This window comes from Epinephelus fuscoguttatus, linkage group LG18 (assembly GCF_011397635.1).
Source record: "Epinephelus fuscoguttatus linkage group LG18, E.fuscoguttatus.final_Chr_v1".
Classification (NCBI taxonomy): domain Eukaryota; kingdom Metazoa; phylum Chordata; class Actinopteri; order Perciformes; family Serranidae; genus Epinephelus; species Epinephelus fuscoguttatus.
In genome coordinates this window covers 1496895-1520942 of record NC_064769.1, presented here as the reverse complement: position 1 = coordinate 1520942, position 24048 = coordinate 1496895, and the positions used below count along the sequence as shown (strand labels likewise).

The following is a 24048-nucleotide window of genomic DNA, read 5'->3' as shown; positions in this document are numbered from 1 at the left end:
GAAGGTCCGTCTCTGGAGCTTCTGCCCACTCTCCTCATGGCCAATGGTCTCCTAGTGGCAGGGAGTGAGGCGGAGGGACCAAAGGGTTATCAAGCTCACTAATTCATGTTTCATTTGTGGTCTGGTAAACAAAAGAAGAGTGAGCGTGGCGAGGAGGGGCTGAGCCAATTAATGTGCTGTATGCAGTAGAGCCCTGCGCGGGACTGTTTTCTTCAACCTGCTCCTGCCCGCTCCCGCTGAATTTCTGACCATTACCGACCGCAACCGCAACGTGTGTGTTACACTCCTGCCTGCTCCCGCAATGTCTATGTCCACTCCTGCCCGCTCCCGCAAAAGTCTGAGAATTTATGCCCGCACAATAATAGAAATGCATTGATGTTGTGTCTTCTCCCGTCCTGCAGGAGAAAACACGTCATTTTATAGGCTATTAATAAAGAGATTCATGGGGGGTTGTTTGTTTCGTTTCCCTGGCCTGCATGTCTTTTGACGTAGTGGTCAAGAATAGCGCTCCTATTTTGTTGTTTTCATTTAGTTTGTAATGAAATAAAGGCTGTTTCATATTCTATTATCCTCCTCTGTATTTTATTTATTTTTCTACCTTTATATAATTACGCAGTGATTGAGGTTAAAGGGAAATTTCGGTTTATTTCAACCCGTCTCCTATCGTCCTAAATTTGTTTCAAGTGACTAGTGACATAAAAATAATAGTTAGCAAGTTAGCCGTTAGCCTAGATACAGCTGGGGCGCATAGTAGCGTCAGACCTGTTAAAACGTAAGTGAACGTGCAATCTTCAAGTGCAAAGTTAGTCCACTAAACAGGCTTTTTTTCCACAAAGACCGCCTCATATCGTTAGGATAAGGCTGAAATATATCTCGCCAGTTCTAGATAAAGCCCAGCTGGATAATACTCCAGGTGGAGGTGTCTCGTCCTCGGTCACATCCAGACCTTGAAAATAAGGCTGCAACCGGTCCCATTCCTTGGAACAGAGGCATTCCTCTTCTGTGGGCACTGGGGCACAGCATTCACAGGTACACCACCAATCTCCAGAGCTACGCAGCCTTGCAGCAGCCATTCCTCCTCTCTCGTCCTCTACCTGTTGTGCCTCTCTCTCTCTCCTCCTGCGTTTATCAATTTTACAAAGCTTTTTGTCAGTGTATTCTGGCTCAAATAAATAAGGGCGGCCGTCAAACTCTGCAAAATCAAATTCCTCCTCCACAAAGTCTAAGTCTGGCAAAAAGTCAGCCATTATTCTATAAATCTTTCATAAAATAAATGAATGAACTTTTCAGGCTACTGTCCGGTTCTGCCTTCCAGCTGTTGCTGCTTGTTCAGGCACGGTATGAGATCGCTGCTTGTTCTTGTGATATTTCGGCCTTGCTTTGGAAAGCAGAGCTAGATGGTAAACAAACATGGCACCACACCGGTAAGGTAAGACAACACGTTTACATGTCGTTTTCTATATGTTCTCTGACATTTATCCATGCCATCCCATCCGGTTTGCGTTTAGTTGGATGATCATTTATTTTTCAACAGGACAATGACCCCAAACACACCTCCAGGCTGTGTAAGGGCTATTTGACCAAGAAGGAGAGTGATGGAGTGCTGCGGCAGATGACCTGGCCTCCACAGTCACCGGACCTGAACCCAGTCGAGATGGTTTGGGGTGAGCTGGACCGCAGAGTGAAGGCAAAAGGGGCCAACAAGTGCTAAACACCTCTGGGAACTCCTTCAAGACTGTTGGAAAACCATTTCAGGTGACTACCTCTTGAAGCTCATGGAGAGAATGCCAAGAGTGTGCAAAGCAGTAATCAGAGCAAAGGGTGGCTATTTTGAAGAAACTAGAATATAAAACATGTTTTCAGTTATTTCACCTTTTTTTTGTTAAGTACATAACTCCACATGTGTTCATTCATAGTTTTGATGCCTTCAGTGAGAATCTACAATGTAAATAGTCATGAAAATAAAGAAAACGCATTGAATGAGAAGGAGTGTCCAAACTTTTGGCCTGTACACACACACACACATACACACATACATATATATATGTGTGTGTGTGTGTAAAAGCACAAATAAAGAAAGGCATTGACAGATTAAGATGATTTTCTGAAAGAATAGCCTTCCTCTGTGTTTATGTTGCTATAAAACCAGTTCAGGACACACACACACACACACACACACACACACATATATATTTATGATATCTTAAGTGTTTTGAATATGCAAATGTTTTAATCCAAGTTTTATACATTATATATTCCTTTTTCCCCTCTGCCATGTCGACACTGTTTTGTCTTAGTGTCACTATAAACTACAGCTTCTGTCTTAACCCTGAAGATAAAGTAGGAATCTAAAGACACTGCTTTGAACTTAGAGGCATCCATAGTGAGGCAGACTGACCTTTCTGGATAGCTGGACTATTCTGGAGACTGGTGGCCTTGGAGGACGGCTTGGATGAATCTGCGTCAGAGTCCTTACTGGTGTCTATGGACACAATCACGTCTTTCGTTCCTGAGGATTTCTCCTGGGAGGACAGCAACTCATCTGGGAGGGAATGGAATAAGTAGACAGAGAGGAAGGTGCAGGGAGAAGTGAAAATAAGGTGCAAAAGTTTGGCCATCCCTTGTCAAAATTTTGTTTACTGTGAATAGCTATGCAAGTAAAAGATGACCTGACTTCCAAAAGGCAAAAAGTTGGCACATTTCTTCAATATTTCAATCAAGATTACATTTTTATTTAAATCTTTTATAATTTTAAAATAACAAAAGGGAAAGGGGCACCCTGCACTGGCAGTAGTGCCCCCTTTGGCAAGTATTACAGCTTTTAAATGCTTTTTGTAACCAGCTTATTAGGAACAAGTGTGGTTTTAAGTTGCTTAAGTATGTTCTTCTATCAAGCTTTTAGTTGTTCATGATACCATTGTAATATGTGTTGATCATAAATTTGATTATTTTTTTGTGATTTTGGAGCCGGCTGCCAGATTCTGTTACATGTCAGTAATCAGAAAAAAATACTGATTTTGAGCACTTTGCTAAACACCCCTCTGGAACACTTCTCTGTGTGTGTGCATGTGTTTGATACCTTGTCCTTGGATGTGGGACACATCCAGTCCCTCTTTCAGTCGCAGAATGACAGCACCAAACTGGAAGTCAAAGGCATCGCTGAGAAGAAAAAAACACATAAATAAAAGACTGAAATCAGCAGTGGACAGAATGATTCTTGACATGCTCAACTAAACAGAGACTTAAGAAGACACGGATCCTTTCAAAAAGAAAACAAAACAATGCTGAGAGAACTGCACGTACCAAATACCAGCTTCAAACATCAGAAGGTTGAACCTATTAGTGTGTACACTGCCACAGCTACTCACTGGATGGAAAGTAAAGGGTGCATTGCTGAGTGTATTAGCTGTGTTTTTAATATTATTGGGCTGAGTCATCTCTGACCTTCAGCCCTAATGCCATAATCCCCACACTTTACAGTCGGGAACTCATTCATCTTAAGTCCTTCACTCACAGTCTCACATGACTGATTTAGGGTTCAGCTAAGAAAGAGGATTTCACATGGACACACTGTACACAACACTGTACTCCTCCACTGTTAATACACTATGTGTAGTAGTGCCAGGAAAACTTCTCATAATAAGTTCTCAGTCTGTAATGTTTTTGTATATGCTTACAGTTTTGCTAATCAAGTTACCACAAAGTAGTTCATGCCCCAGGGCCCCCTAACAGGTTAATCCAGCTCTGTGTCTGTGACATCCCACATATGTTTCTGAAGGCTGTGTAAAGAGGGGATGGTTGAGTCCGATTTAAACTGAGGCACATTTCCAGTCATTAGTCAATGGACAGAAAATTGTCAACTCTGAAGTTGAAAATGGGTACACTGCCAAAGTAATTTCTCAAGCAAAAAGGTCAAACGTGTTCTCTACTTTCATAGGTGCTAATATCGTAGGCAACTGGACTTGCTTGCGTTTCTTGAAGACGTTTCGCCTCTCATCCAAGAAGCTTCTTCAGTTCTAAATGACTTGTGCAAAGTTGCAGGCTATAAACCCTGTGTGGGTGGGAACCCTTGCAGAGTCTTGGGGGTCACGTGAGCTCTTAGTTTCAGAGTCGTTAGGGTCAGGTGGGACCAGGGGTGAATGGGTGTGAAGTCATCTGGGAAGGGATCCCAAGACTGCATTGTAGGTGGGGGACATTAATCGCACAAGTTATATTATTTAATAAGTCTCATTGACTGACCGTCACCTGTGTGTAACTTATTAGACGGATATATATAGAGAAAGCGACGTTTAGAGAGCAAGCCCAAATAAGCAACTCCACTTTAGAAACAAGCCCAAAAAACCATAACCCGCGACTACCGATATTTGTAAGTGACTTTACAAAAAAACAAGCCCAAAGTCGCGGCTAATTAGCGGACCTGGCAACCCTGCCCTATGCGTAGCGCTCTAAGAGCTTTGATCCAGCAGCACATCATCCAAATGAAAACAAGTGGTTCACGCTTGAACGCGCACTACACAGCTGTTTTGCGCGCAGCATTGTCATCTGCTCATTTCATTTGTGTTTGTGGAATTATTAACCAGACTCTTCCATGTCCACGCCAACCAGTTTCAAGGTGGAGTGCCACCAATTCAGTATCTGACCAAATGTCTTGCCCTCTGTTCCTGAATTTTGGTATTGAATAATGGCCAAAAAAGTGTTACTGCACATTATGATGTCACAGTGAAGTCAATGTTTGAAACTTTTGAATAACATGTCATCACTTCATCATTTCTGTGAAATTTTGTCATAATTAATGTATGAATTTTTGAATTATTGCCAAAAATGTGTTTTGTAATGGTACCTATGACCTTGACCTTTGACCTTATGACCACCAAAATCTAACCAGCTTATCCTTGACTTCAAGAGGATGTTTGTGCCAAATTCGAAGAAATCCCCTAAAGGCATTCTTGAGATATCACGTTCAGGAGAATGGAACGGATGGCTGGACAGATAGTCAGACAACCCAAAAATATAATGCTTCCTTCACTGGCGCTGAGGCATAAAATAAACTGAATGCAGATTATCTTGGTCTCCCACAGTGTAAGATTCTATTTGTGGTGGTAGCTGACCAAGGATATGGACATCTGTTAGCGCCCTATAGCAACTCATATTCAGTCAAGGTAAACCCAGGGGTCTAATCCCAAACCGTTCCAACTCCCTGTCAGATCAACAAACTTTATGTTGCTACTGTTACAGGTTAAACCAAGCACTGCCACTGGCCACCAGCCCGCTTTCACCCCCCCAGTGGTGGGGTTTGCGCTGGGTCTATTAAGGTTGTTACAGCCAAGTTGAAGATCTGTTGCCGGAGCTACAGCCTGCTCTCCCCCCACAGTAGTAGTCTTCTGGGCAGGGAGTGAGGCAGATGGATTCCCCAAATTCCCAAGCGCAACTTTTAATGGAAATTTTACACATTTAAAATTCCTTAAATGTATCAACCATTTGCAACACTAGGCAGGGCTATAATATATCTGACATATTTCAAATATAGGCTCACATTTACATAAAATGGATTAGTGTATTAACCATTCATCATAATCAAAACACTCCTAACACAGCAAGTGGAGTAACATGATGGTATCTCCTCACAACTACCATAATTCTACCTCAGACAACTTGAGCATGTAGTGACATTTATGTTTAGTCCACAAATGTCACATGATTCAACCTTTTCAGTCCGATTTTAGCAAAAACACTGTCTATATTTGGGCCGTGTCTCTTTGACGGAGCTCCACTTACTGGATCATACTGATGTAAGTCTCCACGTTCATCATGTCGCCATCCCTCCAGTCATTCTTGAAGCCCAGCACCAGGGTGTTTGGCTTCAGGCGACCCAGTCCAGCAGCCTCGAGGGGGAGGAATTCAAATCAAAATCAAATAAATTCATTTCCTTACTCTTTTTTAAATATATCTTGTTTTCAGCAACCGGGATCAACCCTTATCCTGTTTGTGATCAAAAATATGTTCCAAAAGGAACAGCTCAGTGTGTAGTGCGGTCCAAAGAGAGAGAGTGTGACAGATAATGTTCTCCAAGCAGATGTGTGTGCAGTCGGAGCTAGGGATGGGCAAACGATCAAAAGTCATTATTCAATCAAAAAATTAACGATTAATTATCGATTAATTGATGAGCGAGTATTTCAAAAGAGAGAAAACAAAAGAGTGCAGTGCAGACTGTCGCCGCAAGAGCGCGCAGCTGCCCCAGTTTTGAGCTTGAACCCTCTCGTAGTCTCATAGGCTCGGCGAGCCGCCGTGCCTACGAGACCCCGCTCGACCTATACCAGACATTGTAGGGGAAACACTGCGACTATCGATCAAAATTATTTGTGATCGATCAAAAGCCTTAACAATCAGTCATCTATAATCGAAAATTGATGCCCATCCCTAGTCGGTGCACAGAAGAATTTAGCAGTATCGTGTGGTTGTGGACTTTTCAGCCTGTCACTGGTGTTTTGGTGCCAGTTCTTGCTAGTTTTCAGTTTAACACTTGAGACAGAAACTCTGTGTGACTGATTATGACTCACCTCTGTGAGCACTATGAGCACTACCTCAATTTCACAGTTTCATTCAAATAAGACCAATTTGTTCAACAATGAATGAAAACCCTCAGAAAATGAAAGAAACTGATCTGGAAGTCTATAAACTGCTTCGATTCCTCAGCTGAAGAACAGCATACCAGGACACGACAAAAAGTCTTAAGTGTTCTAGAACTAGTTTTTGAGTATCCTGAAAAGCGCTCTATAAATCCAATGTATTGTTATTATTATTAGTTTAAATTTCAGATGTTAAACCTTGTTTAAGGATGAAGAATAACGCCAGATATCAATACTCCAGATCTTTCTCCTTCATCGTTTAACACAATTCAGTGACCCACACTGTGTCACTGGCTGACATGTTCCTTCATCACCAGAAACACACACACTGTAGTTAAATATGACTTAGTTCCACATACATCATCCTGCTGCCACAAATACTTACTAGAGCACCAAATGTGGTTTAATCCACTGCTAAAACTAGTCCCCAACAAAGTTTCTATCTCCTCCTGTTTGAGTAAAAAAATGACTGCGTCTTTTTAAAAATAAAACAATATACTTGTGAAACAAAGATTTAGATCTTTAGACTTGAAGCTGAGAGCCACAGACAGAGTAGGAACGCCTGAACATATTGAGAGAAGCACATTGTTGGTGTGGCTTTTTTATGGGATAGATGGGCAGTAAGAAAAATATAAAATAATGCCTCATGTCTTATCTTTTAAATAAGCAAGGGAGTTCTCTCCTCAAGTGCCCTGCCCACCTCTTTTTTCCTTTTGCTTTGGATCAATTGTTAAAAAATTATATGCAACCTAATGAGACCATGTATGTGATCGTCGGTAATAAAAAATAACATTACTTTGACTTGAGTTTAACTGAGATCTTTTGAGACAGTTTTAAAACATGAGGTAAAGTTTATAGCTTCTTACATAATCAATAGAACAATCAGCAACCAAGAAAAATAAAACATTGGCAACATTTTTCAACAATCATTAAAAATGTGCCATTAGAAGCATGTGCTTAAACATTAACAAACAGAGCACACTGAGCCAACATGGCTGACTGTTGTTATTTGCTGGCACTTGCTGTGCAAGTCTACAAGAGACTTGAGCAATGCTTCCTTGGAAAACATAAACCGTTAGATGCAGAGCAGTTGCTTGCTGTTACTCAACGGAGGCTAAATCATGTGAGATCTCATTCTTAGCACCACTGTGCTGTACTCCTACCTGGAGCAGGTACTGTGTACCATGCCTCATGTCCTCAGCAAACACTGGTGTGTAGAAGGCCTTGGTCTCATTCTTCAGTAGCCAGCGTTGGTACCGGGCCTGGTCTGTGGCCAGATCTTTGAAGTTTGGCCTCCTGTAGCCCTGGACACACACACACACACACACACACACACACACACACACACACACACACACAGAAAATCTAAGTAATCCCACAGCCCTGCATGAAATTCTGTAGGTCCACATTATCAAGGTCAGATAACACAGAATGTGTAATTTAATCAGATCACATAGTGCAGAATTCAACCTGTAGAACACAGTCCTGCTCTGAATCTCCTCATTCGGAACTTTGTCTATTTCTGGGGAAAAGAGCTCACAAAGCTGCACTTCAGCCAGGAAACTGTAATGCCATTAGCTGAGAATGTTTACACCGTTTCACTTGGAAGCAATAGAAGCAGGCAGGAGGGCTGATCAGAGGCCTCATGTGGAGGACTGCGTGTTCCACACAGTGCTTCCGGACTGCACAGAGACTGCATTCATCAGTCAAAATGGCCTTTCCATTGTGAAGCTTGTATGCCTGGCAGGGGATTTGTAAAAGGCTTTTTACACTGTGTATACAGGAGTGGAACAAACGCGCTAACCAAGGCTCACTGATGCGCTCATTTCTGAGCTCTAAGGTGACTCAGACTGAGTTAAACTGTGCCTGCGCAAAGACAGGTAAATAATCAAACAACTGTGATGATGTTTTTTTTTGAAGGGAAAATTAACTTAAAATGAATTCACAATGAATTTCTGTAAAGTAACAACAGACAGCATTGATCAGTAGCTTGCTGCAGCAGCTTTTCTGAAGTTTAAAGTTGGTCTTGTTACAATGCAAAAAGCCCTGATACTAAAATGGACCCTGGACAGCAGAGTCAGCACATAGGCCAATAAAATATGCTGCATAAGGCCCCTAGCTGACTCGTGTTTCTGCACTCTCAGCGCCCAGTGTTTTAGCCGGAGTGCTCTGTACTCCTTGAGTTGAAAAAACTTCAACTCAGAGCAGAAAAGCACTCCACGTTATCTCCACTTTTTTCTCCATTGTCCAATCAAATGATTTGAGAGTTTACAATCGGTAAACGATGGAGGAGAAACTGGTGGTGCTCAGTTGCTTGGCAGGACCCGTGGAGTCCCTATAGTTAGTATTCATTTTTTTATGCTAGCCCAACGATAGACAGCAGGTTGTCAAACTGCTTCCGAGTCATCCGAAAATATACCTGTAAACAGCCGTCATGGGGGACAACTGGTGGTACTCCATGTGATCCACCCCCTTTTTAGGGTCTCATGTACCCACACAGATCTCAGTTTCCCTGTGCCCAACAAACTATTTGCTGACAGCCTCTCACCCTCCACCAAGCTACAGCAAGTACCCTCTGCCTATCCATTTTAGGATAGATTGATTACACAGGAAGGTTAGGTTAAGGAGGTGATGGGGTGGTTGTCTGGCAACAATAAAAAGGTGCAGGAAGTGTTCTTTTTTTTTTGTTTGTTTGTTTTACTACTGGCTTTCAATTTTTAAAAAAGGCAGTGTGGTGTGCCTTCCGTTTTGCAACCTGCAAAACGCTCTCTGTGTGATCAGGGCCTATATCAGCTAAGAAAAAGAAATGTCAGTAGAGACATGTAAAAGATATGTTTGAGACCAGGGTCACTGGTTCAAGCCCCTGTACAGACCAAGTATGAAGTGTGGACTGGTAACTGGAGAGGTGCCAGTTCACTTCCTGAACACCGCTGAGTTGCCCCTGAGCAAGGCACTGAACCCCCAACTGTTGGGGCACCTGTCCAAGGTAGCCCCCTCGCTTTGACATCTCTCCATTTAATGCATGAATAAGTCCTGTTTGTGCATGTGGATTGGGGATTAATAAAGTATACCTTCTTCTTCTTTTGACAAAATTAGCTACAAGTAAGGAGCATGTTGAATATATGACTTGACAGAAGTTACCGGAATAGGTGGTGGAAAATGGACAAGATATTTAACCTGACCATCAGGCTGTCCAAACATTGGTGTAAACTCACATTACACTGAGCAAGGCTCCATTCAGTGTCAGCACTAAGACAACAAGTGACAACAGTGATGACCTTACTCAGCCAACAGGATCCCAGGTTTTAAATAGATTAATTATGACAGTGCTCAGTGGTCGAATTGAGGGGGGATGCCATCCCCTTTGTTAGAAAATTGACCAAAAAGCATCCCCCTTGTTTAACTAGAATCTGTGTGTGCAGGCATGGACGTAATTTGAGGGGGGGACACAGGGGACATGTCTGCGCATTTCCCATATCTGTGCCCTCTGTCCGCCGGCCAGAAAGAAGCAAAAAACCTTGCAGTTTCTTCCAAACAAACCGTGTAAGTTGAGTAATGCTGTTGCATGTAGATAATGTTAGCTAAATGATGACTAATTAATAGATGCCAATGTATCAAGTTAAGCTAGTTATCAAGAATACTAATGTTATTGTTACCTATATTGAATTGCTTGCTAACTAGTTTCATGCTAGGAATAAACCCACTCCTCCTTAATAAGAACTTGTGCTCACTATTGCTTTGCACATATTTTTTTAATCTTTACTGTCACAATATAAAGAGCAGGGTCAGGGAGGAGACAGTGGACCAGAGGCCAGCAAGGATGATCATGCAGGGTCTTCACAGGTGAGAAGAGATTATAACTGGCTGAGAGAAAATATCTATAGCATAAAAGTGACTTTGATGTTAATTTCCACAGCTATTTCACCACTACTATTCTTATTTAGAAATTTTGCTTTGCACATTTATTATCTATATTATTGCAATAGATAGAAGAGGGACAGGGAGAAACCAGGTATCAGGATAGGGACTTGACAGCAGCACCACTTATCAGCCCAAGGCTTCACAAGTAAGGAGAAATTATAACTGGCTAAGGAAATGTCTATAGGATAAGAGTGACTCTAAGATTAATTTTCACAGCTATTTCAGAACTACTCTTTTTCTCTAAAATGTTTTTTTGTCTGTATTGCAATAGCAATACTACTGCATTATTTGTGTTTTTAAAGGCAGCAGGTATAGGTCATGCCATCTATGCTGTCATATTTGATGATGTGTACACGCAAAAAAAAAATCAAAGCTACACTGCATCCCCCTTGTTAAAAATTAACAATTCGACCACTGACAGTGCTCCAAGTGTGTCCTGGTACAACGTTAACACACTATAAGTTCCGTACAAACTAACAGCCAGACTCCATTGCAGTAATAACAGTAATTTTATCTTGCTGAACACAGCAGCTGCTGTTCTACTACTGCCTTGATGGGTAGTTTGTTTTTCCTATTGTGTGACTTTGGTGTGTTAAAGGGTTAGTTCAAATTCACTGAACTTTTAATTAGTTCCCCGTCAGAAAGAGCTGTGTGTTTGGGAAGTACTGAGCATGCAACTGGATAAATCAGACTTGGGTTATACTGCATTTGTTATATGAGTTTATAAATTTATGTTTATATATAATTATAGCAATAATTATGTGAAAACTGGGCCCCCTTCAATTCATCGAGATTTTAATCGTTTTTGTTTTTTTTTCTTCACTGAAGGCATGCGAAAAAAATTGTTTTCTTCATAAATTCAGAACAACACAGGGTGAAAAGATAAAAAACGATTTGGAAAAAAAAGATTTAAAAAAAAAATGTCATTTGGGGGGTGAAGTATTCCATTAAACTTCTCTTTCGGTTGGGTTGCTAGTCAATGACATCAGCCTTTGTGGGAAAGACAGTTTGCTGAAGCACTTGCGATGGATATAGATACAGCAGGAGCATTATCTTAATAATCATAAACTTTTTATACAGCTGTATGACAGCTGCAATATCAATTCAATTTCAATTTTATTTATAAAGCCCAATATCACAAATCACAATTTGCCTCACAGGGCTTTACAGCATACGACATCCCTCTGTCCTTATGACCCTCGCAGCGGATAAGGAAAAACTCCCCCAAAAAAACCCTTTAACGGGGAAAAAAAACGGTAGAAACCTCAGGAAGAGCAACTGAGGAGGGATCCCTCTTCCAGGACGGACAGACGTGCAATAGATGTCGTACAGAACAGATCAGCATAATAAATTAACAGTAATCCGCATGACACAATGAGACAGAGAGAGAGACAGAGAGAGAGACAGAGAGAGAGAGAGAGAGAGAGAGAGAGAGAGAGAGAGAGAGAGAGAGAGAGAGAGAGAGAGATGCAGGTAATGACAGTAGCTTACAACATTATTGAAAGTAATAATATTATAGTTATAGTTCTGGCTACTGTGGTACAATATGTTGAAAGTATGTATTAATATCTGGCAGTATACATATGTGACAATAGTCATATGTGTATAATAACAGAAGAAGTATGACTAATGACTAATGATGGCAGCAGCAGCAGGAGGCATCTGGCAGGACCACGGCAGCAGCACAACCACACACGTCACGCTGTCCAGGCACCGCTGCGATATGAGTTAATCTGAGAGACAGTGGAGCACAAAGGCTCCGCAGAAGAAGCTGTGTTAGTGACATCCAGAATGGCCGAGTTAGCAAGATGCAGAAATAGAATACGAGAGAGAGAGAGAGAGAAGGAGAGAAGGTGCCCGGTGTATTACAGGGGGGTCCTCCGGCAGACTAGACCTAAGTCAGCCTAACTAGGGGCTGGTACAGGACAAGCCTGAGCCAGCCCTAACTCTTAGCTTTATCAAAGAGGAAAGTCTTAAGTCTAGTCTTAAATGTGGAGACGGTGTCTGCCTCCCGGACCGTAACAGAAAGATGATTCCACAGGAGAGGAGCCTGATAGCTGAAAGGCTCTGGCTCCTGATCTACTTTTGGAGACTTTAGGGACCACGAGTAACCCTGCGTTCTCATAGCACAGTGTTCTGGTGGGATAATATGGCACTATGAGCTCTCTAAGATATGACGGAGCTTGACCATTTAGAGCTTTATAAGTTAACAGTAGGATTTTAAATTCAATTCTGGATTTACAGGGAGCCAGTGCAGAGAAGCTAAAACAGGAGAAATATGATCTCGTTTCTTAGTTCCTGTTAGTATACGTGCTGCTGCATTCTGAATTAGCTGGAGAGTTTTTAAGGACTTACTAGAGCTACCTGATAATAGAGAGTTACAGTAATCCAGCCTAGAGGTGGACCAATGGACCAAAAGCGTGGACCAATTTTTCTGCATCTTTTCGGGTCAGGATAGGCCTAATTTTCGCAATATTACGCAGATGAAAAAATGCAGTCCGTGAGGTTTGTTTTAAATGAGAATTAAAAGACAGATCTTGATCAAATATTACTCTGAGGTTTTTTACGGTATCAGGAGTGCAAAGGGTTCAAATACAGGAGGAATTTTGATTACATTAGTTTCAGTACCAACCAGAACCCCCAATAATAAGTTTAATTACTGAGAGTAGAGTGGAAGTAGGAGTAGGAGTAGGAGTAGGGTTGGGTTGGGTCGAGTCGAGTCGAGTCATCTATTATTGTGTATAAAACGTTATATATATATATGTATATATATATATATATATATATATATATATATAAATTTTATTTATAAAGCCCAATATCACAAATCACAATTTGCCTCACAGGACTTTACAGCATACAGCATCCCTCTGTCCTTATGACCCTCGCAGCGGATAAGGAAAAACTCCCCCAAAAAAACCCTTTAATGGGGAAAACAGCAGAACAGCATAATAAATTAACAGTAATCCGTATGACACAATGAGACAGAGCGAGAGAGAGAGAGAGAGAGAGAGAGAGAGAGAGAGAGAGAGAGAGAGAGATGCAGGTAATGACAGTACCTGCATTATATATACAGTATGTATAAACATTAGAAGGAAGAGGGAAGAGGGAAGGAAGGTGGGCCTGAGGGGGGGGGTTTAAAGCCTGCAACTCTGTGATAAAATGTCTCCCTCTTTTGCTTTATTTATTCTTGTTTTATTTTCAGTGTTTAAGACAGGTGAAGGTAGCTGGAGTACTGCTGTATGACGGTAACTACAAAAGCAGTACCATGGCTCATGTTTACTACGGTATGTTACCGTCACCGCGAATACCGCCCAGCCTTGTGTTGTGTTGTGTTGTGAGCATAGTGGGTCTCTGAAGCTATTTAAAACCACTTGTGTTGTGTTGTATGATTTCATAACTACAAAAGGCAAAAGAGCAGAGTATCTACTTACTGTGCGAATATGTCCACAGATCATCAGGCCTACGTTCTTAGTAAAGGTGTGGACCAGGTCGAGAAGAGCTGGACGAGAGTTTGGGTAACCAGTCATCACCAAACACTGGGGTCTATAGTCAGACACATCCAAGAGCAAACATCAAGACGTCAACATCTATGACCTTCAGTCAGTTTCTTAACACAGGACAAAAAAACAAGCTGGTGCAGAGTAGCGCACATCAAAGCAAATATGTTAAGCACCGTGGGATTTAATGAAGTAGTGAGACGAGACAAAAGGGAGCTCAGAGGAACACATGTGTCATGCTGAAGACACCATCAGATGTGTTTTAATCCTCTGCTTGGTTTGCTGCCATGGGAACAGTCCAAAGGAACATTATCACCATTACATACTAAAAATTACCACATGTACAAGCTTTCAGAAAATAAAGACATGTACAATTGGTTGATAGAGAAATAATTAGTGTACCTCAAATTGAATACTTCTGAAGACTTAATATTTTGACTGCACAAGTGCGCTAAGTGCATTCACACTCCAAAGAAAAAAATCCAGTGTACTACTGGTGCAATCAAAATGGTCCAAATGTTGAGTGTGGAATGTTGGACACTTCTCAACCTCAACAGACACCATCTTTGTGATGCAGCAGAAGAGGCTGGGGAGCCAGCCACAAGGAACGCTGCCGCATTGTACAGATTTAAGTTATACATGTTTGTTGGGTCTGTAATGACTTGGTAACGTAAACAATGATGCGAGCGCTAACGTTAGCTTGCTTGCTAATGTTAGCATTCATTAGCTAGCTAACTTGCTAATTAGCTACAACGGCACATTTTAATGAGCATTGATGTTTTGGTATAAGTTTGGTTTATGTTTGGGTGGCGAGAGCGGTCAAGTGTTAGCAATAATGCTCCAGAAGAAGAACAAGAACAAGAAGAACAAGAAAAAAAGTGATTAAAAAATGAAGTTGTCATCACTTCCAGTAGCCTAATTGCAAAATGGCAGATTGCAATTTGAGACAACACTGCCCCATTAAAATTAGTGCACCATGAAAGAAGTACGTAGTGTACATAGAGCACTACACTAAAGTGACTAACGGAAGTATAAAATATGAGACACACTTCGTAGCACGTGCTTAGAGGTGTTTTGCTTGCTATGGTCTCCACTTTCACACATTTCTGTGAGATGCCAAAACTGTACAACCGTTTCATGAAATACATACAATACATGGCTCGCAAAAGGAGTGCTTCAATATTCATGATCAAGCAACTTACAGGGGAATCAAACCTTACCAAGCTGTGATTCTCAACCAACAAAATAAGTTTTTGAAGTTTAGCCATGATGCGGAATACATGGTGTCTCATGTGACAGCAACAATAACAATTTCCCTTAGGTCCACAACTTGATAATCTGATCAAGTTATAATCTAATAATGAACCACTTTTGACAAGCCTAACCCCAAACATTTGTAGGGCTGAGTATCAAAATATTTTTTTCAGTAATGACCAAGATGTGTCTGTAGTACAATAAGTTGGCATATAATGCCTGTCTTAGGGCTTGTTTACTTATCCTGTGATCAGATAGTTCCTGATCTAAATCAGGAGCTTTAACAACTATACACTATTTAATTAAAGCAACACTTACCTTTCTTTTCTTTGTTTAGGTTAAAATGCTATTAATATGCTGACGGCACACTAAAATGTAAGTGAATTCCACTAGAGATGAAAACTCATAATTATACCATTCTCATATCGTTCTAAGAAAACTCCAACCAATCACTGCATTCGGTCCGAATGCAATGATTGGTCGGAGTTTTCCTGTCCTGTCTGTCTTCCCCACGTGGAGGCCTCCGACTGACGTAACCGCTCGCGTATCCACCCCCCACACCCTCCACCCCTGAGTCTGAGACAACAAACAGGTTAGTAACAGGGACCCTTGTGGATATAAACTTTTCTCCGTAACAAAAGCAAACAAATGCGGACCACCGCTTCCACCTCCAGCCGCTCCAACAGGGAAATCAGTTGGCAAAAGAAAGAAACGATGCAACAAGTAGTAAATTCATCAGTGCAATACAGTCGCGAGTTTCTAACAGACATTAGAAACTGCTGCAGAGATCTAACGCTACAACCAAGAGAGCTCAGGATGTGTAGCAAGCTTGGCCTGCTACATCGAGCTAGTCCTGAGATGACCGTGGTTTCGCCTGGAGCTGTCCCGACGGGGAGACGCCGGCAGCGTTGTGATAGGACGCGGGAGCAGGGGAAGCGCGGAGGGGTTAGCTAGGCTAAGAGCTAACCCCATCAAACCAGCTGTTCCCAGTGTCCTTCTGGCGAATATCCGCTCACTGGACATGAAAATGAATTACATCTGACTATGGAGATCCACTCACCACGGAGTGAGGGACTGCTGCATCCTTGTGTTCACTGAGACATGGATGAATGGTAACATATCAGACTCTGGTGTTGAGCTAACGGGGCTAACACTACACAGAGTAGACAGGAAGGCAGCATCGTCTGGTAAGCTCCATGGTGTATACACAAACAATTCATGGTGCTGTGATGTGAAGAGGAGCTTCCAGTTCTGCTCTCAGGATGAGGAGTTTTTGTTTTGTTTGCTTGGGGTATGCAAAATGTCATTTCGTTTTTGTGCTGGTTCAGTTCAGTTCATAACATTATGATAACACAGCATCCAGTTGCTAATGGCTAACGTTAGCCTACTGTAGCGTAGCCTCTGAAACATAAACGTTATCTTCCTTGTGCGTTTCCACTTACTAGTAACGTTAACGCTACTATCTAACGTTAGCACTGTAACCTTATTCTAAAACTCATCAGTCATCACTGACTCCGGTTGAGTTTTAAAACTCTGGGGTTGCGTTTGACTGTCTTTGTTGTAACATTACACTCGCTCTCCTCTTCCGTGTATCTAATGTTACCTTGCCAACGGCTTCGTCTATAATGAAGACGTAATGGAGGGAGGTGGAGCTGCAGGAGCAGGAGGACGGGACTTTGGAGGGAGGCGGGAGTTGTGGATGTTCAAATTTTTTCTAAGTGCTGTGTGAAATGCAAGAAAGGTAAGAGTTGCTTTAAGGTTAAGGTCTTTTTTTAAAATTGATGCCAAATAACCTATAAATAAGCCTCATACAATGTCAGGAAGGGATGCACAATATTATCAGCACATCATCGTTATTGGCCAACACTGGCTTTAAAATTAGCTATCAGAATCAGCCAACATGTTTCTATTTTGCACAATGAATGAATATCACTTTAGTTGAAAAGTATTGTATTTCATGTCTCCATCTGCTTGTAGGCCATCAACATAAGAGTGTGCATGCATAATACGATGTTAATTCCACTATAGAAGAGACTTGATGATCACTAAAATTAGATGGGGCAAAAGTGGATATATTGATATTGGTATCGGTTATCGGCCAAATAATCCAATTTCATGCATTCCTAAAGTCAGGGAATAATGCATGGCCCTATCCCCAGTATTCCTTTATGGAAGCAGTTGTGATCTGTCACATACATTATTAGCCATTTTTCCATAAATGTTCATTAATGTCAAATATGAAGTAAGTAGGCTTTTCTATGCTCTGATGACTGCAGCATTTGTTCGTGTGCCAAACATTATTCTTTCACTAATATTTTAGCACATAACAGACGATCCATCCGACTGGCATGGTAATATATATGTGTTAAAATATTAGCATGCATTGCCTTAACTAAGTGTTCCTACAGTCTGATAAGATTAGTAGATTTTTTCATCAGACACTGTCTGGTCCAGCTTTAATGACCGTAACTACAGCTGTGTGTAGTTAGAATGTAGGGGTGCTTCTTTGTGTTTTGTACCTGAAGTTCTTGATGTGGTCCTCTACTCCACTGAGGTGCAGAGTGTGGGTCAGGGCCTGGTGATAGGTCAGAGCCTGGGTCGATGAGCCCCAGTTCACATCTGGAGGGGGAGGACGCATGCAGGCAGAAACACACAGTGCAGTTGGGAAGTTTGTTTATGGGTTGTCCTGCTGGGCCAAAGGCCGTCTGACCCATGTGGTGTTAAAGGCAATGGGAAGACCTCATATGTGTGTGTAGCTGCATGTCAAACTGAGTGTGCATACAGGTGTGTGCTCAGAGCTGCAAGTCAGCTTTGTTTAAAGATGTGCGTGGCTGTGTGTTGGGGTGGACATGTCAGTACTGTGTAGCAGTGTGATTTATTAAAGCCCTATTTCCACTGCTTGTACTGTGGTGGTGGAATTAAAACACAGCAGAACATTGATTGGTCAGAGGGGCTTCTCACTTGCGTAACACGAGACATCATGCACAAACCTGTCATTTTTAAATAGCCAAGCTACCGTCAATAGCAATTGCAATTTTTGTAAATTCCCTCAACCCAGATTTTTAAAAATGGTCGCCCACAAAACCACGTGCCGTGCTCAGTTAAGGAAGTGCAGACATTCATGTGTTTGGTTGCTGATGAGGATTTAGCAAGACCTGGACAGAGCAACAGATGCTGTGTTGTTAAGATGATGTCATAGCACTTTCATGCAGCATCGCTATGACAATCAGCTAAGAACCCTGCCTACACTGATGGGGAACTATCTGCAGAGGAAAACGAAAAAGAGAAAAGTACTGGTCACAAAAGTGAATTGAGTTGAGCCACAACTTGCAGGGGAAATGAGGCATAATTCATATACATAAACATTTCTTTGTTTACAATTTTTTACTTTTTTAAAGTGAAGACTCCAACTTTTTTGGAAATGTGAGAGCAAAGATAGTTAGAGGTCACTTGTAGTCTGTTAACGATATGTAGAAATAAAAGAAATACAAGACATTGTGATTTCATGGTAATTTAGCATGAGGGCTAACTCCAGTCAAACAGCGCTGGGAAGAGTGACTGCACACTGCACAATGTTGGACTGAAATCAAGAAAAGACTTAGCTCATGATCATGATTATTATCATATCATTTACATAACACCACTGCAGCTGTCCTCTTTGCGAGTGGGCGTTGGCCTGGGCCGTTGCACTGAACGCACTGCATAAGGCCACACCACCCGTGGATGTGCTGCGAAGCGCAGCGCACCGAAATTCTCGCACGAGCCCGAGCACTTCCGTTCACATCAGACGCGCATTTCTCCATGCTGGTCGACAAGCGGTTCTGCTCCCAGCTGTTGTCTCCGTCACCCGGCTTGACACATTCGCTCGTGGCTCGTGCAGAAAATAGACCAGAGCCAGCCACGGAGCTGCACGGCACGGCGCAGCTGGTGTGGATGGGACAATTGGTTAACATGGGCGCCGAAAGGAAACTGGCTTCGCTTCGAGGCTCTTCGCAGCGCTTCCGCGAGCGGTGTGGCCTGACAGGTCAGAGAGGGGGGGCGAGCGAGAGGTCCGCGGTTGTTTCTAAGGTAATGTTATAGATAATTGTTTTATGTGTTTTAATGTGTAGGTATGTAAATGTTTTCAAAGACATTTATGTTGAAATAAAAATACCTACAAGTAGTTATATTTCCTTGTATTAATACATATACAAGTATGTTTCCTTGTATTAGTTTGCCCTTTTGCGGACATAATGTGAAAAAAAAACAAAATTTGAATGGTTCGAACCTATGACTTATTTTTAGAAGGAATATTCAAACGTCATTTTTGAGCAATTTTGACAGCCCTACTGCTGTATGATAAGAAAGGGGTCCGGTGGAAAGCGATCACAGATGCAGTCGCAATGTATATTGCAAGAGATATGGTGCCCATATATCGGCTACCGTGGAAAAGCTGGGGTTTATTCACATGCTGAAAGTTTTGGACCCCAGGTATGTGCCACAGGCCACAAATATTTTTTTTAACTAGGAGGGGGGAAAAAACGATTTAAATCGTGAATCTGATTTTTTTTTAGGCCATATCGTCCAGCCCTAAAAAGGGGTGTCAAACATCCCGCCCAAGGGCCAGTATTCGAGTACTAGTTTGCATGTCAATATTTATTTTATCTATTTTCAAAGGGGAAACTTTTTTACACATATTTTCGTTACAAAATAGTTTCAATTATAGTAATAAAACATCTGTTCAACCAAAACCTCATACTATTGCAACTCTAATGCAAGTGTAATGACAGTGAGCAGTAGACTGATGAAATGTGGAAAAACTGAGACATATTGTTGAAATTGTATTATTTTTCTTGCGACATCTAAGGCTGTTGGTCTGTTTTGTAAATGAATGGCTTCGAAATGTACTTGAAAGAAAGGGTAAAATTTGGAGTGTGATTATTTATGGGTTATTATGCAATAATTTTACTGGTCCGGCCCAGTTGAGATCAAACTGGGAAACTGAACTTAAATAAGTGAAAGCAATGAGCCACAGCATTTAACTTTTCCAATACCTTTTAGATTTTGCATAGTTTTGCACAAAGACAGGATAATAGATTTACTAAACCTAGCTTACTCAGACGGAGTATTGTGTGTATAAAATGGCATATGGATTTGTTGGACATTACGCTCATTATCAAAATTTTCATAGCACATCTTCAACTTATTAGTTCTAATATTTTGATTTACCTGCAGTAGTTAACTTTTGCAATATTTTTTGGAATTCATTTTATTCCATATGGAAAGAATCTAATGTTTGTTTTTTCTAAAAGTAATCACAGATTACTAGGGGCAGGGGGAAAAAAAATCAGTACATCCAAGTATTGCAATACTTTTGTGTGGCAATATCATATCCTCACGCAGTGCCAAGTATTGAATCTTTATTACATAAATTATTAATATGACAAATACAAATTAAACTTTATGTAGTCTAATAGAATAATATAATCAATTGCTTTTTCAGTCCACTACATACATTTTGCTGCTTTCAAAAAATGGGTGAAGTGAGATGAAAACGAGATGAAGTGACTGAAAACTTATTAGATAAAAGCTTTCCTTTGGGGACATAATTTACAGTTGTAAAAAGGGTAATAAAATGCAATATATTTCAGTGAAATAGTCAGCATATCGCAAAATATTTAAAATTGCAATAACACTGTATCTTACTTAAGTACTGTGATAATATTGTATCGTGGCTCCTCTGGGGATTCCCATTCCTACAGGTTACTGAAGCAAAATAACTAAATTAGGATTTTAATTTGGGAAATAATTAATTTGATCATTTTTATAATCATATGTTGTCATATTAAAACCATTATTGTATCATGTTTTCATAATTAGACCATTTTAAAATTATTCTGAGGTGCACGAATGTCTGAAATCTGTTAATGGTGTTAACAGTGGCTAGAAACAAGAAATGATTCTCAGTAACTCACCTGGCTTCTTGTAGCTGACATAGATAAAAAGACCCAGAACAATGACGTTGGTAAGGAGAGCAGCCCACCAGTTGATGACGAACATCACCACACAGCACAGCACAGCTCCAGCAAGAGAAACCCACATGTTGTAGTATTTGAAGCTGGGGCGCCATCCTACACCACCAACGAGTGAAAACAAGTCAAGACATTGCAGTGAAAGGCTGATGATATTTAAAATGATCAAACTAACTCACAGTGTCTGTCACATACTTTATCTTTATCATATTGTTTGCAAAATGTTTAATTATGGTAAACTGAGGAAATGCACTTCATGTTTAAGGTTGAGTAGAAGTCAGATTTGTCATACTCCTTAAATGGGACCAAATTAAGTTGGACCTGCAATTCAAAAGACTAAAAAGAAGGAGACACAGTGGTCATCCTCCATGAACAGAAACATTTTCATCATCAACATGGTCTTCAACTAGGAAATGGTGCCAATAAAGAATGTGAATAAAGTTACAGTGGAAGCTGGACATGTGCTTGGGTTAAAGAATGGGAGTTAGCAGCCTGTTAGACTGGAGATCAGAAGGTTATGTACCAGCTATTAAAGACCAGATTTGTTGACTGGATATCACAGAAACTAGACTAGTAGGATTTTAGTGATGGGAAACATTCAGACTGTGTGTGGTTACACAATGACAGAGTCTAAAACAAACCATAGGACATAAAGGGTACATTGATGGTGCTGTTCCTCACAGCGCCATGCAGGGCTTTTATGTGTCCCAGGCCAGGACACAGAATGAAGCAGGAACAGTTTATGGTTGCAGAGACAGTAAAATCAAGCCTGTTTCACTGCTTCTCTTTAATTTAGTCATGTACCATTTAAGTCCTTGTAATCATATGACCTGCTTGGAGGAATTAGAAGCACATAGAGAATCTGTACCTGGAGTTCGGCAAGAGCTATGGTATTGTGGGGGAAAAAAGCAAAGAACTCAATACAAAAAAGTTCGACTACTAGATATGCATTTCATTCAGCTATTGTTTACTGTCTAAAGGCAAGTTCACCCAAATTACAAAATATGTCAATATTTATAATACCTCATCTAAATCTAGGAGCATGCAGATTGGGTGGCCAGTACCTCCCATGACTTCACCACATTTTATTTTTTGTCGTTTTCTTTTCACATTTGTTTCTGGAGCACGGATGGCCTATGACAAAGATGCACTCACTGACATTAGAGTAGCAGGTGCAGGGATTGGATTAGTTGTAGTGGACCTTTAAGGCCCAGACAAACTTGAGAGAACTAGCGGCAACAAAATCCAACTGTTGTGTCGCCTCATGACGTCTGTTTTGCGGGCAAATGTTGCACATGAACACACCACAAATACTATAGCTGATGGCCAACCAGCACTGGCTCTGGCGTCGGGGCTGATGGGGTCCAACAAGGGACGACGGTGTGGGACACATCATACCGACCACGACAACAGGCGCTTACCAATGACCCATCACTGACCGATGGCCAACTGTTGGCTGGGCTGGGGTGGCAGGGTCTTTAGATGGTCACCACCCACATCTTCCAACCACTCAGTCAGACCAGCCAGACATAACACCATCTAGTAACCATCCCAGGAAGAGACGGACAAGAGCTGGGATAAAAGCTTGACTGGCCCAGCTTGACCTAGGGCTGTTCCACTACCCATGAAATAGGATTTGGGAGAGTGCCCACATCTTGGCAGAGACCTGACCATCATGGCATCCTGGTTTTGGGTGCCAACTGAGTGAAGGACTTTCCACGGGATGAGGGGAGGTGAACTCTGTTTACATCAATGATGCTTGGTACTAGAAAAAGTTGATGGACATTTTTTCCCTCATGTTGAAATTTTAGTCTTAAGATCCCGGCCAAATTATCTGCCCAGAGAATTCACCAGTGTTCTTGCTACTGCTATTTATATTCCGCTTGATGCAAATTCAGAAAATGAAGCTTAGCTTTGGCCTGCTAACTTTTACAACTTTCCTTTCAGCAGCTACTTAAACCAAATACTGCAGGCCCTGATTCATGATGGTGATAGTCTTAAAGAAGTTGAGCTGGGAGATGCTGACTCTTGAAGTAGATGTAATGCAACCAGCTAGACTATTGCAACTGAGGCGACTCATCACTTGCTGGTCAAAAACACACAGTCCATTAATGATCGCAGAGTGCTATTACAGTCTCATGCTATTTATTACTTACAAATGATCCTTGGTGATACTGGCTTGCAGTCAGCACATTAACCCAATAGTCATTCATTAAATGACTGATGGAAACAAAGCTGAACCTTTCAGTTGCTGGAGTGACAGTCAGCGCTGGCTAAAAATGAGAAGCCTGCTAACATTACCTCAAAACTTTGTACATTATTTTTTTCGCTACTAAAAAGACAGAGTAATGTTTGTGGAAAAAGCAGCAAATAATAGCAAATATAAAGGGTACGCTGTACAACATCAGCTCTGAAAAAAGATTCTGATACATTCTGATATTTCTGTGTAGTTGTATGTGAGCAGAAATCAGTCCCTCTCCTCAGTGTAAATCCACAGATAATTCATGCTACTCTATCATCATGGTAAACTGCTGTGATGCATTCATCATTGAATATCCAACAAAAGAACACTGAAAGATACACTCTACATCAATTTAACACCACTGCTACATCTAATCATGACCAAACCAATCATATCAAATGACTCATCTGATGCAGCAGTGTGGCAGTAACAGTGACCCACACACTTACGTAGAAAAATATTTCAAAGCAACAATTATAGTGGCTGAGTGATTG

General features: G+C 41.3%; 1 protein-coding gene across 1 annotated transcript in view; it reads right to left on the bottom strand.

Moving 5' to 3' along the window:
• The window catches only part of slc12a2 (solute carrier family 12 member 2), a 112852-nt gene that overhangs the window by 21963 nt on the left and 66841 nt on the right, over positions 1 to 24048 (bottom strand). The window contains exons 14-20 of the mRNA XM_049603991.1: positions 21256 to 21411; positions 17821 to 17920; positions 13982 to 14093; positions 7790 to 7930; positions 5776 to 5882; positions 3080 to 3159; positions 2399 to 2542 (exon numbers count right to left, since the gene is read on the bottom strand). Coding sequence (XP_049459948.1) covers positions 2399 to 2542; positions 3080 to 3159; positions 5776 to 5882; positions 7790 to 7930; positions 13982 to 14093; positions 17821 to 17920; positions 21256 to 21411 — 840 coding nt within the window. The remainder of the gene's footprint in view (positions 1 to 2398; positions 2543 to 3079; positions 3160 to 5775; positions 5883 to 7789; positions 7931 to 13981; positions 14094 to 17820; positions 17921 to 21255; positions 21412 to 24048) is intronic.